We start from the raw sequence: 17,945 nt of genomic DNA, 5'->3' as shown, positions 1-17,945 counted from the left end.
GAGCACCTTGGGTCAATAACATTGCGTTTAAGTGTGCTATATAAATAAATATGACTTGACTTGACTTGACACACACACTTGTTTATGTTCATGCTGTTAGTTTGTCTATGGTTTCTGATACATTTGTATTGCAAAGACATTTTGGTTTTTAACCCTTAAACAGGCAAGAGTAAAAAAATAGTAGTAAAAAATCATTTTATGTTACATTCTGTCTCATTTGCACCTAAGGAAAACATTTCACACTCATTTTTGAAATATTTTGGATATTTTGGATTTTATGAGTTGTATCTCTTGGGATACGTTGCCCTATTAAGGTATAAAAATAATCAAATTGGTGAACTTTTCCATTTCTCATTTGATACATATAACTGTTAAAATCTTGCTTTCCTTCATCATTTATGTCATAAATACATTTTTTTAAATGGATTTCATATTATTTTGATCAAATTCTACTATATATTATGGAGATGACATCTCATCGGATGCTCTGAGTTTACAGGCTTTTTGCCGTTGACAGGTGCTTAAACTTTTTCGCAGAAGTACACACAAAGTTATTAAATGAGATAACTTGGCAATTTGTCAGTATTTGTGTAAATTCATTTGGCTTTTCTTTTTGATTTACCAAAATGGCAGCAAAATATAGCCTTTACATACTCAAACAGTGTTATGCTATGTGTATAACAAGGGAACTTAACAAGTCTATAATTAACTTAAGCAACTTAACTTAACAAGAATAACAAGTCATAAATAACCATCCAATGTAGACTTAAAACCTATTGTATACAGTCTAAGGTTAAAATCAGCTATGGCATAATCAAGCGATTATATATACTCATATAGAACCTCACAGGTCTATGTGTAGCCATCCAGTGAAAACTGTTTGCTTACCTTGAAGTGGAAATGGCTTAATGTAAACTGTGGAGTAAGTCATCTTGTCTTACAGTCAAAAATAAGTGTGTTAAACTATCATTAGGTTGGCAAACTTTGGAAAATGCATTATTCGCAATAGCTGATCATGGTATTAGTAGTTCCTTCGATTGGAAATTAAATTAATACATATTGTATACATATGTATATTATAATGTATTTTTGTTGTTTTTCTATTAGTTTTTGTTTTGCACAAAATTAAATGTTGCACGATCACGATTCACACCATAGCTGGTCAGCCTAAGGCCAGGCCTAAAACACTTTATACAGATTTTTCCAGACATCAAATGGGGAAATTAATAGGGAACTTACATCCAGTACCTGACCCCTTAGGGAGGTAGGTGGTGACTGTTCTATAAGGGACTGCTCATTGGTTAAGCTGGTTGGCCTGCTCACTTCAGTAAATATGCCCAAATGTCCCTCAATTTAAGCACGGTCACCTAAATTCCTTAGCTTTTTTAGGCATTTGTTCCATCGCCTCTTCTTCCTCCTCCTCCTCCTCAGCAGAACTATTCACAGTCTCTAGTTCTAACTCCAAATTCTACCTGATTATCCTCATCTTCATCACTAGTGCCTATGCCTGAAGTGTGTTCAAGGATCTCCTCCATCACGCTCATTCGCTCGCTCTTCTATTCACCTTTCGGTTGCCATAAAATGACATGATGAAGGGCAATATATGGTTGTACTGTCATAATGTACATACCTGTACTATCATAATGTACATACATCTGTTTTTGCAGTGTATATTAGCATATCTTCCTGTTTGAAACTACATTTTCAATACTACACAGAATTCCCATTGACCAAATTTTATACCCTAATCTGGCAACGTATCTTGGGGGATACATACATTTCAAAGTTGCTAAACTAACTCCACAAACACAGTTAGGCTTTTTTTTTTGTATCGATATATTTAGACAATAGTCATAATCAGTTATACGAGTTAATATGATTGATTGATTGAAAATAACTATGATTTATATGTAATTGCTCACCACTTGGTTAGCATGTGCGCTACCGCTGGCGGCCATTTTGACTACATAATGACAAACAAAATGAACCAAGTCATGTGACCTACAGACTGATAACAGACAGGACTTTTGATCAATCATAACTTGATTTGGAATTTCTTTTAGAAATGCCCCCCAGAGGATGTTAAAAAGTATGTATCTCCTGGTGCACGTTGCCTGTTTAAAGTAATATTGTTCTGACATCAGTGCTGTAGTGCTGCAGTAAAATAAAATTTCTTAAGAAAAATACTACTAGTTTGATGCTGTTTATCTTATTTATAAATAATGCACCGGCACTTTTGAGCCACATTTATTAACAATGATATGCATAATATAAGGTTGGTATGAACAGCCTTCATTGCTTTGGAAATGGAAGCATGTAATGACATGAGGTTAGCTAGACATTTTCTGTTTGCAATTAAAAGTGAATTATGAGCCTGGTAGCCACCTAGCCTGTCTGAGTGGAATGTGTTTCAATTGGCATATCATGTGCTTCATGTAAATGCTTAGTTTAAGGGAAACAAATTATTGAAGACTTCAAGACTCACCAATTCCATAACAAAAAGGCAAAGGCCACTCTTTATATTCTTGTCCATTTTCCATATCACAGTAATCTAATTTATCTAATTCAAGGCAGCTTTATTGGCATGACAAATATGTCTTTGCATTGCCAAAGCAGGACATCAAACAATACAATACAGAACATACGATAGATAAGACATTTATAGTGTATAGTGTCTAATCACTGTCCCTCGCTCTATGGCATTCAGTGACATATTTAGCAGCAAGAGCTGCTGTCTGTCCTTGCTGTCCAAGTAAGACAGGCAGTACTTCCTGTTCTCCCAGGTTTCGGAACTCCAGGATTAGGTTGGTAAATTTATCGAAGTAGGTATCTCTAATAAATTCATATTTCTTACATTGAAGAAGAAAGTGCACCTCCGTCTCAACCTCACATGTCGTACAGTGACCACAGACTTTTTGCTCTCTTGGCAACCATGACTTTGTTAGTCTGCCTTTTTCTATGGCTAGGCTGTGGTCACTGAGTCTGTATTTGGTCAGGATCTGTCTCTGCTTTATATCTCTGACAGTAGAGAGATATTCTTCTAATTCATATTTAAAAGTTATGGACCGATAACATGCTAGTTTGTTTTGTTTTTTTGTTTCATTATGCCAATGTTCCAAATATTTTTCTTTAGATTTCTGGATAATCTGGTTGAGATTTAGTCTAAAAGCAGAGCTTGGCTGAGAGAGTGTATTAGTATTTGTTAGAGGGGGATTACTTAGTCTGACTCAGAGGACTCTTGTCGGGGTTCAGATCTTGAGTTTTTGCTGCGATGAAATGCAGTGTGTCTCTGGGACTTGTTTGAAGATGCATCCAGAATTTAAGTGCTCTCTTTTGTATGTTGATGGCCAATGGGAATCTACCTAATTCTGCCCTACATGCATTGGTTGGTGTTTTCTGGTTTTAAAATCAATCGACAGAATTCTGCATGTAGGGATTCTACAGGATGCTTGTCCAATCTAGTGTAGCTATGCACACTGAGTGGACCCCATACCTCACTTCCATATAGCGCAATAGGCTGGATAACACAGTCGAATATTTTGCACCAAACTTTAATTGGTATGTTTATGTTCCAGAAGTTTCTTTTTATTGCATATAGCGCTCTGCGAGCCTTTTCTTTCAGAGCATTCACTGCCATGCTAAAGCTCCCCGATGCAGTTATGATCAAGCCGAGGTAAGTGTACTGCATCGTGTGATCTAGGGCGGTGCTGCCTAGATTGAAAGGGTATCTGTGCTCCTGACATCTGGGCTTCTTTTGGAATATCATAATGTTTGTCTTTTTTAGATTTACTGTCAGGGCCCAGTGCTGACAGTATTTCTCTAGCAGGTCCAGGTGCTGCTGTAGTCCCTGTGCAGTGGGAGATATCAGCACCAGGTCGTCTGCATAGAGGAGGAATTTAATTTATTTTTCTTTTAGGGTAAGGCCAGGAGCTGTAGACTGTTCCAACTGCACCGCTAACTCATTGATGTAAATATTGAACAGTGTTGGACTGAGGCTACAGCCCTGCCTCACCCCTCTTTTTTGAGTGAAGTATTCTGTAATTTTGTCACCAATTTTCATAGCATATCTGTTTTCAGAGTACATTTCCTTAACTAATTGGTAAACGTTACCCCCTACACCGCTTTGTAAAAGTTTATAAAATAGTCCTTCATGCCAGATTGAAAAGCAAATATTTTTCCTTTTTGTGTTTGGTTTACATGTTTAGTTATTAGGGTGTGTAGGCCATTCTGTTTTTTCTTTCTCAGCAACATTTTATAGTGTTTAAGAGTTTCGTGGTAGTTTTTTCTAAGATTTGTATTTTCAGGCTGGTGGTGCTTTTGATTGGAAATATGCCTCAATCTAGTCCTGAGTTGTTTACATTCCTTGTCAACCATTTTTCTTCAGTTTTGTTCTTTGATCATTTTTTGTTAGACTTCTTCATGCCAGCTACATTTCCTGCTTTCAGAAATATTTTGTTTAGTTCTTTTGTGGCTTCATTAACACCAGTTTTGCTAATCTCAAAACATTTTGAGTTGTAGGATCTAATGCATTGTTTTAGTTCTGAAGAATTTAGAGCTTTTAAAAAGTTATCTGGGCTGTCCTAAGTCCATCTATATGTCTCATTGAGACGGAATAGCTTGCTGGACTCGGTTTTGGGCTGCTGTATGATTTTGAGAAAGATGTTAGTCTGGTTATGATCCAATAGTGGAGTTTGCCGCCTGACAGTGAATGCTCTGAAGGAGTTGGGGTCCATGTCAGTGATTGCATAGTCAACTACACTAGCTCCAAGAGCTGAACAATATGTGAACCTCCCTAAAGAGTCCCCCCTGATCCTGCCATTAAGCATATACAGCCCTAAGGCTCGACAGAGATGCACTAACTCTTTACCATTTTTATTGACAGTACGGTCAAGGCTTAGCCTGGTGGGCCATCCTATATCATTGAAATGTATAGTCTGGAATCGAACCATTCACCTCGCTTAATCCAAGGGGCGGGCAGAGAATTGTCTTTCAAACTGCCTAGGCATGCAATAGGCCAGCCACGACCATATCCGTATCCGGTCGGCAAAACGGCAAATACATCCTTCTTCGAAAGGAATGACTTAAGTGCATTGTGTTGCTCAACTTTCACAAAAAAAAAAAACTCCAAAGTTGACGCCAACGCCGATTCAAACAACTGCTCTTCGTTCGGCATAGCCACCTTTGTTGTTCACCGTCGCAGGACTGTCGTTATCCTGTTAAGCCCGCCTTAAGACTCTCTAACAAAATAGAGCGCTGTGATTGGATGACGTCCACGGCGTCAGCCAATAGAAATCCCTATGGTTTGATACTAGACGTACAGGCTGAGCAAATTAATTTGCCGCCGCTAGGGTGCGTCTAGATTTCTAGGCTAGTCAAGGCTGTTTCTCTGGGGTAAGTTTGGTGTAAAATAAAAGGTTGTTTTGACCAAACACATGGTTGTTACCATGAGGGTCTATGTGATCTATTTCACACCCAGTCCTGGCATTTAGGTCCCCACATATCAGCACATATCTCTCTCTCTCTCACTCAAGATGCATTCCCAATGAAATGGAGGTAGCATAACGTTCAAATTAGATCTTCTACATAGTGAAGATTGAGAGGACCCATGTCATCCTTGCATGTAACATGCTGCATTTGACATTGTAAACGTTCAGAACAATGAAAAGCTACAGTACTTAATATTATTTGGCTAAATTTTGGTGCCCCCGGCGCCCGTTGGTGCCCTATGCACAGAGCATGATGTGTGTGGTGGTAGCGGCAGCAGTATCAGACATACATACTGGTAAATGTGTAAATCATTGAAAATAATATTGTAGAGGTAAATGTAGTAGCAGTCGTTGAGACAAAATTACAAGAAAAAAAACATTCTGGAAGAAAAGAAACTCTCTAATCCTATATTTGCTAGTGCGGTGGCCATAATAATGCAATAAACTACAAATCCCTTACTTTGTAGTTTTCTATTTTGACTATTGAATCTCTCGCCAAAATCAAATGCAAGATAAATGATGAGAAGACAAGGAAGAGGAAGCACAGAGTTAACAATGGTCACTGTCAATGTCAAATGGTTATTGGCATTGGGGGCTATGTAATACCATCAGTTTTGAATGTTATTTTTTGGAAAGTGGTTGAAGTATCTTCTTAGGCAGCTTCACACTGACACGATTTTTTCAAAAAGCGAGTCTTTCAAAGTAGTGAGTGTTAACAACATGCTAACAACAAATTGATTGTGTACATGTTGTTGCTATGATACATTATATTTAGCTAAATTGCTAGCTATCAAGCTTAGCATTCAATGGCAATACCAATTTTTTTCTACAATTGCCACTGCATGTGTGTGTCATATTTTTCACTTTTTTACCCATGTGGCTAGTGTAGCAGTTACTTACTGTCAGTGATGGGTTCCATGCAGAATCCCAGAAGTGCATGAAGAAAGTCCACAACATTGTTGAGTGAGTCTTTGTTGACATACTCCCTCATTGTCTGACGGAACTGAACCTTATCCATCTTGTATAAGGTAGTAAGGCAACTTTGGGCCTAACAAACAGGATAACAGACACATTCACACGGCAGAGTTATCATCACACTTTTGTGGGTCTTCAAAAACATATCACACATTATTCCAATAATTTGGCATCGAGAAAATGCTGATATCACCAATGGGGGTTATATTTGACTGTGAAGTTACATTTACAGCTGTGGGTGTTTCATTAAAAGGTGTGAACAACCCCTAAACAATCCCACCACCCACCCCCTGAAAGAATTGTGAATCAGCATTATACCTGTCCATGTACATGTGTTTTTCTTATGCTTATTTGTGCTTTTGTACCCATGTGTGTCTCTTGTTTCTCTTGTGCAGTGCATCCGTAGGGTTATAATTGAATGATTAGAATTCAACAGGAGACTTTCCAGACACCTTTGTTTATTCCCAGGTGTGATTCTTTGTCTGTATAGGTGAGCATGGATGGGGGGCTTTCACACCTCCCATTGTCACATAAGGCTGCTAGCATTTGCCCAAATGCAAGTTGGGGTCCTCTTAATTAACGACCGTCTAGGTGTATCAGCCCTCTGAGTCAGAAGTGGGGGTCATGCCCCCCTTTGTTTGTAATTTACTTAAGTTTAGGATTTCTCTTGTATAGTTAGAGATACAGGTGAATCTTTTGGGTGAAGCTCGAGTCTCTCCCTAATTGCGCATCATTGAAAGAATAAAGCCTGTTTCCTGATTGACCATCATCCTGATTGAGTTTCCAGATAACTGTGGTACTAGGAAAATTACCATCACCCCAAAAAAAAAAAAAAAAAAAAAAGTCAGTTGGAATTTAATCTAGGGCAAAAGTAAGAAGTCTTCCTCTTCTTTCATATAACACCAACAACTAAAAATCTATATTTTCAATGGTTTTTCAAGTAATCCGCCTGTATCTCAAAATTAGAATGTGCGAGCTCACATATGGTCACCGTTATCACAACTTTGAGGGCTCAATTCCAATTTTTTTTAACCATGAGGATTTTACTTTGCAACATCTGGGGTCAATGGATCTTCTGACCATTCAATTTCCATTTCAAAAATTAAAATTGATAAACAAAAAACAAAGGATTATTTGATTTTCATTTTAAAATACAAATTTGGAAATGTGAATCAAGTCGTTTTCTATAGGAAACAGGGAGCCAGTGCAGTTCAGCTAACACAGGGGTGATGTGTTCTCTCTTCTCAGTCTTAGTTAAAAGTCTAGTTAAAAAGGGCCGCACTTTGGCAATGTTTCTCATGTGGAAATAGGCTGTCTGAGTAACTTTACTGATATGGGGCTTGAAGCTTAACTTCGCATCTAAGATGACATCTAGGCTTGTTACTTTTGGTTTGACCTGGTGTGCCGGGTTCCCAAGATTACTACGTTTGGCTTTGGTCCAACCAAAAGTACCTGTTTTGTCATCATTTAGTTTTAACATTTTTTGGCTCATCCATTGGAGGTTAAGCATGTGATTAGGGAGCAAAAGCCATCTGGGTTAGTTGGCTCCACAGAAATATACAATTGGGTATCATCTGCATAACTGTGGAAGTTTACATTATGCTGACTTATGATGTTTCCTAACAGAAGTATATAAATAGAGAAAAGAACAGGGGACCGAGGCATCTCCCCTGGGCCACACTGAAAGGCAAGTCATGTTTTACAGCAATTACAGCAATGTTGCATTTAAAGCTCTTTGAGCTGTTTGAGCTATATTGTTGTAATGTGCATTAGTAAAATGGGAGAGGATGTAAGGCTTGGAGTGTACAATCAATTGCTGAGTAGGGGATGGCACAAACTTTGGTGGCATGCTTTTTTTTTCTTTGCATATTGATGGTTATAGTTATGGTTATGATTATGGTATTTTGCAGACCCTTTTGCGGCAGTCTTCTCATGTACTGCTATGCTGTACATCTAGTTTGTGATGAATAATTGTACAACTGTATATAACTGTATATACCGTTATACATCAGGCTTGTTGGAAGGAAGAAAGATTATGTATGATAGAGAGAATAAATGTAAGTTCAGAACATTTAATTACACTTCTGTGTAATTGATTAGTGAGTATGAATATGACGTTTAACCTGCATCCGCAGCCGGTCTCCAGACAGGCCTCGATGACCCTCTCCACAGCCATAGGCACAGCCAAGTGATTTCACTATCTTGATCAGCATAGTAAGTGCCAACCTATGCGGGCTTAAAGACGAGGTCTCTTCCTCCTGTGTGTGTGTGTGTGTGTGTGTGTGTGTGTGTGTGTGTGTGTGTGTGTGTGTGTGTGTGTGTGTGTGTGTGTTCAAGTTCAAGTTCGTGCGTTTTCAGGTGTGCGTATGTGAGGTTATAAGACAGAGAAAAGAGTCACACAGTTAGAATCAAACTTTTAACATCCTTTTGTGGGTATCATATCTGCCATCATATTATATAAAATCATCCCTGCTAGGTATGTCATAAAACACATTTGGCCGTTACACTTTGCAACTAGCCTGGGTTTTCCCATGCTGCCTTGTGCGCGATTTTATTCACGCTGCTAGGCAGCCTGGATTCCATGGACTTCGCTTTCTCCTCAACGAAGGAACCAATCACAGAACGGAGGGGGGGAGCAAGACGATTACGACACACCAAAGCGGTTATGAGCTACGTACAGACGCATTTGATAGACATTCGTAGCGCCTAATAAACGTCTCTGGGCATTCGTAAACCACGTTTCAAATACGAGAAAATTAACTTTAATTGGTCAGAATGTTGTTTGCTGCTTGATAATTTGCCTGATTTGTCATATTAAGGACCATGTTAAGGACCCAGCATGAACAGAAATGTATGAGGATCGGTTAAATAAACTTACCACAAGCTAGTAGGCTAGCAAATCTTACTTTACTGTGGATGGCGTCAAAGCTACATTAGCGTCAACCACCTACAAATAGTGTGACAGGTTTGTTAGTTTGGCCAACAAAACCAAAATGTATTATCTTACGTAGTGTTTTTGTGAGTGGAATAAAGAAAAAAGGGTAACACTTCACTTGACAGTTTCGACATAAGAGTGACATGACACGGTCATGAACATATGACACTGTCATGACACATGAACCCTAACCCTAATCCTAACTCTAACCCTAAACCTCACAATCATCCACATAAGTGATGAAAAAACATATGACCTGACCACATTCGTCAGTGAATCAATATGGGCGCAACCTGCATACCTGATGTCTTGATGTCTCTTTTACTGTCTATGGTTAAAATCAGACCCTCGATATGATCAGACATTAAAATTTCCCAAGAGTCCTATGGGGAGATTCCATAGGGCATTTTACAAAACGCATGAGCATACCTTGGCAAATAATGGTCTAAAGCACTCATTTTTTATTTTATATTGATCTACTTTTGCACACAGCTTCAACACAAGACCTGGTGGCTAGGGCTCAGTTGTGTTTCTAAGTCATTTCAAGTGACCTAGAGGGCTGAAATGTGGTCAGTTCAGAGATTCTAGCCTCTGTACCTCTGTGCCAGTACTTCCCACAGCTATTCTGATTGTTTCCTAAGAAACTACTGAAGAAACTACTGACCTCTGAAGTAGGCACAGTGCAACTTCGAGGGGCAAAAGCCTAAAAATGCCCATCCCATATAGTGGTTTACTGAGGTTTAATATCAATTGAAATACCATTGAAATCAAGTTGATCTTTAGTTTGGTTGCAATTTCAACATTGTTTTAATATTCATTTTAAAATAGAATAGAATAGTTAAAATGTCAACGTTGCTTCAATATTAAAGGTTGTATCAGCGATAGTGAGGATACGTCACTTCTGTTGATGTTCAAACAAAACAGAGAGCTAGCTCACTACTCCCTCCCGTGCAATTGAAACTCTCCTAAACGCGCATTTCGTCGGTGATTGGTTGAAACACTTTATTTTGCCTTTGAGTGGTTGCCAATCCTTGTTGGTAGCAATTGTTTTTGTGTACAGATCTTGGAGCCTAGGCTGCCTACAGAGACACGTTTTTTGACGGACTGCTTATGGGGAAGGCAGCTGGCGGATCGTTAGGAAAGATGAATGTGATCATTTATGTTTGGGCCTTTTTTGGGCCTGAAATCGCTGATACAACCTTTAATGGAGGGTGCAAAAGTGACGTAGAATCAATGTTTCAGTGCGACGTTGATTCAATGATTTAACGTTGAAAAAGTGATGTGGATTTAACATGGATTCAATGACTAATTACTAGTTATCTGGGTGCAGAATGAGCAGTCATCAACACCAACTGAAAGCCCCATTTTGCAGGTAGCCTATTGCATTGCATACAATTAGGCTTTCTTTCAACTACATTTTCCAAAGGCCAGCTTTTGTGCTTGTGTCACAACTTCAGAACGGCTTGACATACATGCTTCAAATTTGGTGTGAACATTTGTATGGACTCAATGATGAAGTCAAATGTCAAGGTCAAACCCACCTTGAGTGTGATATCTCAAGAACGCCTGACACACAAGGTTTTTTGGTACGAGGGTTTGTATGAACTCAAAGATTAAGGGGCCATCCACACGGAGACTCTGTTTGGTTTAAACGCACATGTTTTGCAGGCCGATCATCCAAACGAATCCTGTAAACGCACTACCCGAAACCGCACTTTCTTGAAACCTGGTCTCAGGGTGGAAAAATTCAAAACCATAGCCCTTGCGAGTTCGTTTAGACGGCAAAAACGCATGATACTTGCGCATTGATTGATGATGACTTCATACTAGTTTTCATACATGACATTTCCTGCAATTACACCCAGTAGGATAAATATCACAACTGGTCCTGTGCAGCGCCAATAACTAATCATGACTTGGTGGACCTCAGCTGCATTCTATCCCTGGACTGACGCGAGAGAACACGTCAGAAGTTATTGCCGGTTTAAGTTTAAAATAATTTAGTGCGGTGTCATTCGCTTATTTTATATTTTCATAAATAAATGACATTTCCTGCAATTACACCCAGTAGGATAAATATAGCAATATTATAAACTGGTGCTGTGCAGGCCAATAACTAATCATGCCAAAACTTGTGAATGGACTGAACAGTGATTTTTTCTTATGTGTTTTCTTGATGCATTCTATCTACTGTCAGTGACTAGAGTTGACAGTTCACTATCAGTCCACACAAACATCTGGTGTCCTTGCACTAGCCATTTTCGTCCGTGAGCCAGAGAACTCACGGGCTCGTGAGCCCTATTCTGTCTGTTTGTATACAAAAGCTTTTATTTTGAGACAGAAACAGTTCCACCTATAGGCCTGGAATTTAAAAGATGGATTTGGACACAAATATTCTTGAAACTATTCCAGGGAAGACGGGGGGGGAAAAGATCAGTTGCCGGTAGGTCAGTGACTTAATTTATTTTAGTAATGTCTTACAACATCCAAATAAATGCATTCTTATATATTTTCCATAGTTTTATTCTTATATATATTTTATTTTGCCTCAGGAAGTCAGCTACAGCTGTAACCCTGCCAAATTCTACTCTCGGCTTTGGACGAATGAGGTGGTGACATGTCATTTCATTATGACATACCTAGCAGGGATGGTAACCCTAGCAGGTATGATACCCATACTATCACTGTTCTGCTTCTCCATAATTTTTATATTCATAGTGTATTTGGCATACACTTTGTCCAAAGTGACTTACAGTACAAACACTACATTATTAGTTAATAATAATAATAATAGTGTCAAATAAAACTAAGAACACATTTAGAAGCACATATACAATACATGGCACATACCTTTGGTTTGTTATTTTTTATGTTATCTTTGCTATCTCTTCCATCTCCTCCACCCCCATCTCCATCCCCACCTCCTCCATCAGGTCCCACTCCAAACTCTCCCATTGGTGTCCTAAGATTGCTTCCGTCTCTGGATCGTGCTTCTGAATTGTCCTTGTTGCAAGTTTGCCACTTGTTCTTTCCCGGGACACCAAGCTGTAACAAACACTCAATGATACTGAGCGCAGCGTCACACACCCGTGAGCTGATGTCATGATTGAGCACTGCATACAAAGCACGGAGCACTGCCTGAAATACAATCAAAAAGTAAATGAAAAAAGACAGATCAGAGTCAAAGCCTTGAAAAGAGTTAAGTGACTTATAAATGTAGAACAATAATAAAATATTAAAACATTTTGTGTATAAGAGCTTTTGTTAAACAAGGCTTATTCTAGTGGTCAACAGTGAGACCTGGTTCACATTCCAGTCACTTCATTCCATGCCATTTTTGTTTTGTTACTGACTATGCCTATTAAATCTATTGTAGAATGGATTAACCCATCAGTTTAATCATGTGATTTTTAAACCCACTTCAGTGGTTATTTCCCAATTTAGATTAACACTTCAGATGATTGCCAGTATTATAATATTTTATATCTATATTGGATCTTTACAGAATGTAATGTATATATACGATTACTTTACAGAATGAGATCAGTAACAATGTGAAATTACCACAACTTGATATAAAAAATTACAGTTGCTGCATCTCGACGTTGCTTGGCAACCATTCTGATAGAGGAAATATATTTATTGACGGAAGAATGATTATCTATGAATAAATTGTTCAATTTCTCATTGCTGTGCCTTTATTTTTATGATATATATGTAGCAATCATTTTATAAAATCAATAAGCCACTCAAGTCCACTAACACGTCATGCCTTAGCTGTTGGAACTCACACACTAATTGTCTGTAGGGTAAATAGACTGAACAGTCTTTCAAAACTTTTGCAACAATGTCAGCACACACACACACACACACACACACACACACAGTGTAACCTAGGGCCTCTTGGGGCTTATTGCTTAAATACAGCATATAATCTGTAAATTGTACCGAAATGAGGAAAGGTGAGGTTTGTGTTGAAATAGGCTATTCCCACAACTTGTCATACAGTAGGTGACAATATAGGATGTATATTTATATATTATATCTTTTGTTAATTCTGATGTGCTTTGTATTAGAATGTAAATCTTCTTTGTGATTCTTCATGTCAGCTTTTTCCAATGCAAATATTGTGTTTTTGCTTATCCCATAGTTTGTACTTTGCATTCATTCTCCAAATAATTCATTTAGAATAGACAAAGCAATGAATTAACAATAGTGCCAACGTTTTCACCAGTGTGACAAAATTACAGTAAGCCCAATGTACTGTGTAAATGTACAATAAGTTCTACAGTCAAAGCTGCAATCATCAACAAATGTCATAAACAAACTTACATCATATTAGTATATCTACTAACATGTAATGTAATACTAATGTTAGTATATCTGTATTTATCACCATTATGAGCACAATTGTGAGTATGAACACTTTAATGTTAGTCTTACTGTGAGATCAAGCATGCCATTCTTCAGGATGAAGTTATTGGTTCCGTCAATGTTGTCCCCCTCCTCTAACGAAGAGTAATTGATGCATGAGTCAGTTAGAGAACGGGGCAGATTTGCACATGCCAGGGGTTCATTGGGAATCTCAGGGATGGGCACAGGGCTGCAAAGTTTCTTCATGTGCTCAGTGAAAAAGTCAGCATAGCCCACATTAAATGATGCCACTGTAGTGTTGAATGTTGCCATGGTGATTGTGGAGATCTGAGATTGCACTGACAGAAAGAAAAACAAACAAACAAACATCATTATACATAATAATCATATAATAACAAAAAAGTATTTGCACCACTATGCCACTTTCTTCATTACTCAGGTCAAACAGAACTACCCAAGCCTCTTATTGGCCTGACTTTGCACTAGTTTTTTATTGACTGTCTATGCACAATTTCAACAAAATTTTGCTGCTCTTATTTTTTCATTATTATATGTGCCCTCTTATTTACTTATTTACTTACTTTTTTGTTTACTTGAATGTTATGTTTGTCTGTGGACTTAAAATTGGTAAAATATGTCTTGTCTTCACCGTGGGATAGTGAGAAACGTAATTTCGATCTCTTTGTATGTCTGGAACATGTGAAGAAATTGACAATAAAGCTGACTTTGACTTTGACTTTGAAGTAACTATGGTTACAGAATCTGTAGCTATGAATTTGGCCACTACAGCTATGGAATGCATGCATTCTGTTATTGAATATGGCAAGTAGAGAGAAACGTGTTTTCCTTGAAAGACCCTGTAATCTAAGAATAAACTGTATGTGTTCTAAAGTTTGTCCCACTGTGGAAGTCAACGTTCCATCGCCAGAGGCGTTCATTCAGAGGTGCCGTCGGACATGGAAGCGTGCCCGGAGGGTCCTGCTCCGTTCCACAGCAAGGACAAAACAACAGGCCGATAGGCATCGCATTGCAGGTCCCCACTACCGCCAGGGCCAGCGAGTGTGGTTGTCCTCCCGTCTGAAACTGCCCCCTACCCTCCGTCGTATCCACCCTACATTTCATGTGTCAAGGATCAAGCCTTTCATCTGCAGCCCTCTTTGCCCTGCGCCCAAGCCACCTCCCCCTCCCCGCCTCATCGATGGTTCTGCAGCCTACACGGTACGCCATCTATTTTTAGTGTTATGCCCCTGCAGGTCATGTCTGGTATTGACTGTCATTTTCTTTGTTTATTTCGCAATGTGGCAATGTTGTTTTGATCCCGCCCTCACCTGCCTTGTGTCACTTCCTGTAATTGCAGTTCCCTCCATTTTGTCTGTGCTCACCTGTTTCTCATTGTGTTCTTATTTAGATCCAATCACCCAGTGTATTTATACCTTGCTCTTTTCAGTTCATCACAGTTGTTTCTGTGTGTCGTGCTCCATCTCTGTGACTCTTGTTGTGGAACTTGTGGACTATTTGCCTGCCTGTTTTGTTGGACTAGTGTTGGATTACTGTTGCCTGCCCTCTGGATAATTTGCCTGCCATAGACTGCTCTTTCTGGTATTGACCTCTGCTGCACTGTATTGAACTTCTATACAAGAATAAAGTCACTTGCAACTGCTATTGGTCTGCTCTTGGGTCTGACTAGAAAACCTGACAGGTAGGTTTGTTACAGTTGTTACCGTTAATCTTTTATTAAGCATCTGGGTGAAACTAACATAACGGCCAATTGCACCTTTGTTGACATCTCTAGGTGAAGGGAGTCAGCCAGCTGGTCAAGGTTTTTGGTTCCCTGGCCATATTTCAGAGACCACTGTTGATCTCGGCAGCAGGTCTGTGGGCTTCTCCCCCTTCAGCAAACATCACAGCGGCTAGTCCACCACCGTGGTCTCCAGTCTCCACTACCAACAGCCTGATAGCTGGGCATAGTCAATGGGCTATACACCTCTTACTGACACCCCAACCCATACAGCAGCGGGCCAAACTGGATATCAAGTAAGAATGGCAAGAAAGCTATTCTATAGCTCATGGGGAAAAATAACTTTGGTATATGTGTGATGAGATCAAAACATCTTTTTTCCTTTCTTTTTCTTTTTTTAAGAACACGACTCACAAAACCAGTCTTCTCTGGAGGCTGTGCCTACAGGTAGGAATTCTACAAAGTGATCTCTCGGATTACTGTGACATATTTACGTTTTGCTACTAATCTGCTATGCCTGCTTTTTCTTGTGTCTTACAGCAATTGCCAAGGAGACCCTCATCCAATTAGACTCTATTAGAGTGCAGCAGTTGATCATCCTGGTGCAGCTCCAAAAAATCTCCAGCAGTAAAGCTATTCCAGAAGTCACATCAGACCCAATACATTTCGGGCTCCCACTTTCAACCATTGAGGAGCTACAACGTTTGGAGGAGACATTGAACAACTCGGAGGAGAAGAAGAATTTGGTGAGTTAAATGATGCATTAATCAGATCATTCAGTCCCCACTCTCATTCATGCTATATTGTAAAACAACTGATGAGGTACATGTCTTTTGTTTCATCCTTGGAATGGTCGGAGGCATGACTCTTAAATATACCATGGGGCGGGTCTTAAAAAGAGCTATGAACACATCGCTGGCGAGAGTCATTAATTGGAGTGGGGCCAACCGAAAGCCTGGATTTAAAGGGCTCATTTTGAAAAGTGTGGTTCTGGGTGAGTGTCAGTGCTGGATAACTGCAATGTGGTGACATTTAAATTAAGTTTTGGTGGTTGCTGAGTAACATCACATGATCATGTTGTGCTCTTCTGTCCTCAGATGCAGTCTGCTGGAATGCCCTGACCAAAGATTCAACAGAAAAGGAAATAGCTCCTCATCATAAGGTGGCTGCAGCTAGCCTCTGATGGGGATGGTGGCCAAAGCCAGAGGGTGAACAGGCATACAACGTAGACAAAACTCAGAAACGCAGTGGATTAAACGTATAAAGTTAAAAATATAATATTTGAATTCATGGAAGTGTTCGGTGTTATCCATCTGTAGCATCTGACTGTCTTTGTTTGATGTATGGTATGCATGTTTGTATTTGGTTTATTTTTGTTTTGTTTGGTTTTATCTATGCTGAGTGCCATACTGCCGCACTGCATGGTGCTTGTCGTGGTCTGCTACTTGCAAGGTGTAGTGCTGTGCCCTAATCCTGAAGCTCAGCATAGAGATCATAGCAGCAAGATGGAAAGTGCATCCACATGGTAGACTGTTACCCCGGCAGTTTTAGTTCATGTTGGGTTCTCCATCACTCCTGAATTAGTTCATCCACACAGTAGACTGTTAAGCATCCTACATACTCGCCACTCCCGACCGGTAGTGCGACAATGTGACGTCACAGGAGTGCCGTAACCATTTATACTCGAGCGTGGTGGTCGGGACACTAGTTGCAATATTCTCCTGAAATGGCATTGGCCTCAATGGCAGTAAAAACTACCCTCTGTGATGATACTTCAGACTTCAGTTGCTGCTATTCACACCTACCATCATTACCATCTAGTTTCCAAGGTGTGTGCAGCTAGATGGATAGATACTTTATTCATCCCGAGGGAAATTTTAGCTAGCTGGCTGGTGCTGAGAGATGAGTTTGTGTAATTTCCTAAGGTGGAAAGAGATTTTTTTCAGGTCTTAGATATCCTTTGGTTGAAAATAAATATCTTTGTTACCTTTTGCTGGATTATTGGCATGTCCCTGGGTCCTAGGTCTTTCATCTTAATTCCCTGTGTTACATCTCTCTCTGGTAGCTTCATTAACTTATCCAGCAAACTATTTAAAGAAGCCCTATGCAGGTCTGGTTATTCCTTCGCTGTTTCTGGGTTTTCGCCGAATTTGGGCTTGCATTTTTCACGACATAGCTCCCCCTGCAGCTTTGGTAGCAAGTGATTGCTACGCTAAACCCCCACTAGCTAGTGAGCTAGCCATCAAGAAACCAAGCTAAACACATACAGTACAGGGCTCACAATAAAACGGTCGAGAAAACACATTGTTCAAGAGACTATCAAATCACATTAGTGATTAGTGAACCCAAGGGTAGGCTACTTACAATTTCAACAGCAACAAAGCCAAGTCGGCGTCCGTTTTGCAGTCTTCTTAGAAACTACAATCTGACTACATTT

The 17,945-nt window shown here is 39.4% G+C and overlaps 1 protein-coding gene and 1 long non-coding RNA gene across 19 annotated transcripts in view; one reads left to right on the top strand and one right to left on the bottom strand.

The window, feature by feature from the left end:
- The window catches only part of LOC125310846 (protein unc-80 homolog), a 285,921-nt gene that overhangs the window by 224,743 nt on the left and 43,233 nt on the right, over positions 1–17,945 (bottom strand). For all 18 annotated transcript variants that reach the window (XM_048268581.1, XM_048268576.1, XM_048268580.1 and 15 more), the window contains exons 12-15: positions 13,840–14,108; positions 12,247–12,534; positions 8,585–8,719; positions 6,387–6,534 (exon numbers count right to left, since the gene is read on the bottom strand). In XM_048268581.1, the coding sequence (XP_048124538.1) occupies positions 6,387–6,534; positions 8,585–8,719; positions 12,247–12,534; positions 13,840–14,108 (840 nt within the window). The remainder of the gene's footprint in view (positions 1–6,386; positions 6,535–8,584; positions 8,720–12,246; positions 12,535–13,839; positions 14,109–17,945) is intronic.
- On the top strand, positions 15,254–16,748 carry LOC125310848. The gene is made up of 6 exons (XR_007196371.1): positions 15,254–15,469; positions 15,563–15,804; positions 15,911–15,955; positions 16,049–16,254; positions 16,368–16,502; positions 16,606–16,748. It is a non-coding gene; the product is annotated as an uncharacterized LOC125310848 (long non-coding RNA).

This window comes from Alosa alosa, chromosome 17 (assembly GCF_017589495.1).
Source record: "Alosa alosa isolate M-15738 ecotype Scorff River chromosome 17, AALO_Geno_1.1, whole genome shotgun sequence".
NCBI classification, from domain to species: domain Eukaryota; kingdom Metazoa; phylum Chordata; class Actinopteri; order Clupeiformes; family Clupeidae; genus Alosa; species Alosa alosa.
The sequence above is the reverse complement of the archived record's forward strand: the minus strand, read 5'-3'. Positions and strand labels throughout refer to the sequence as shown.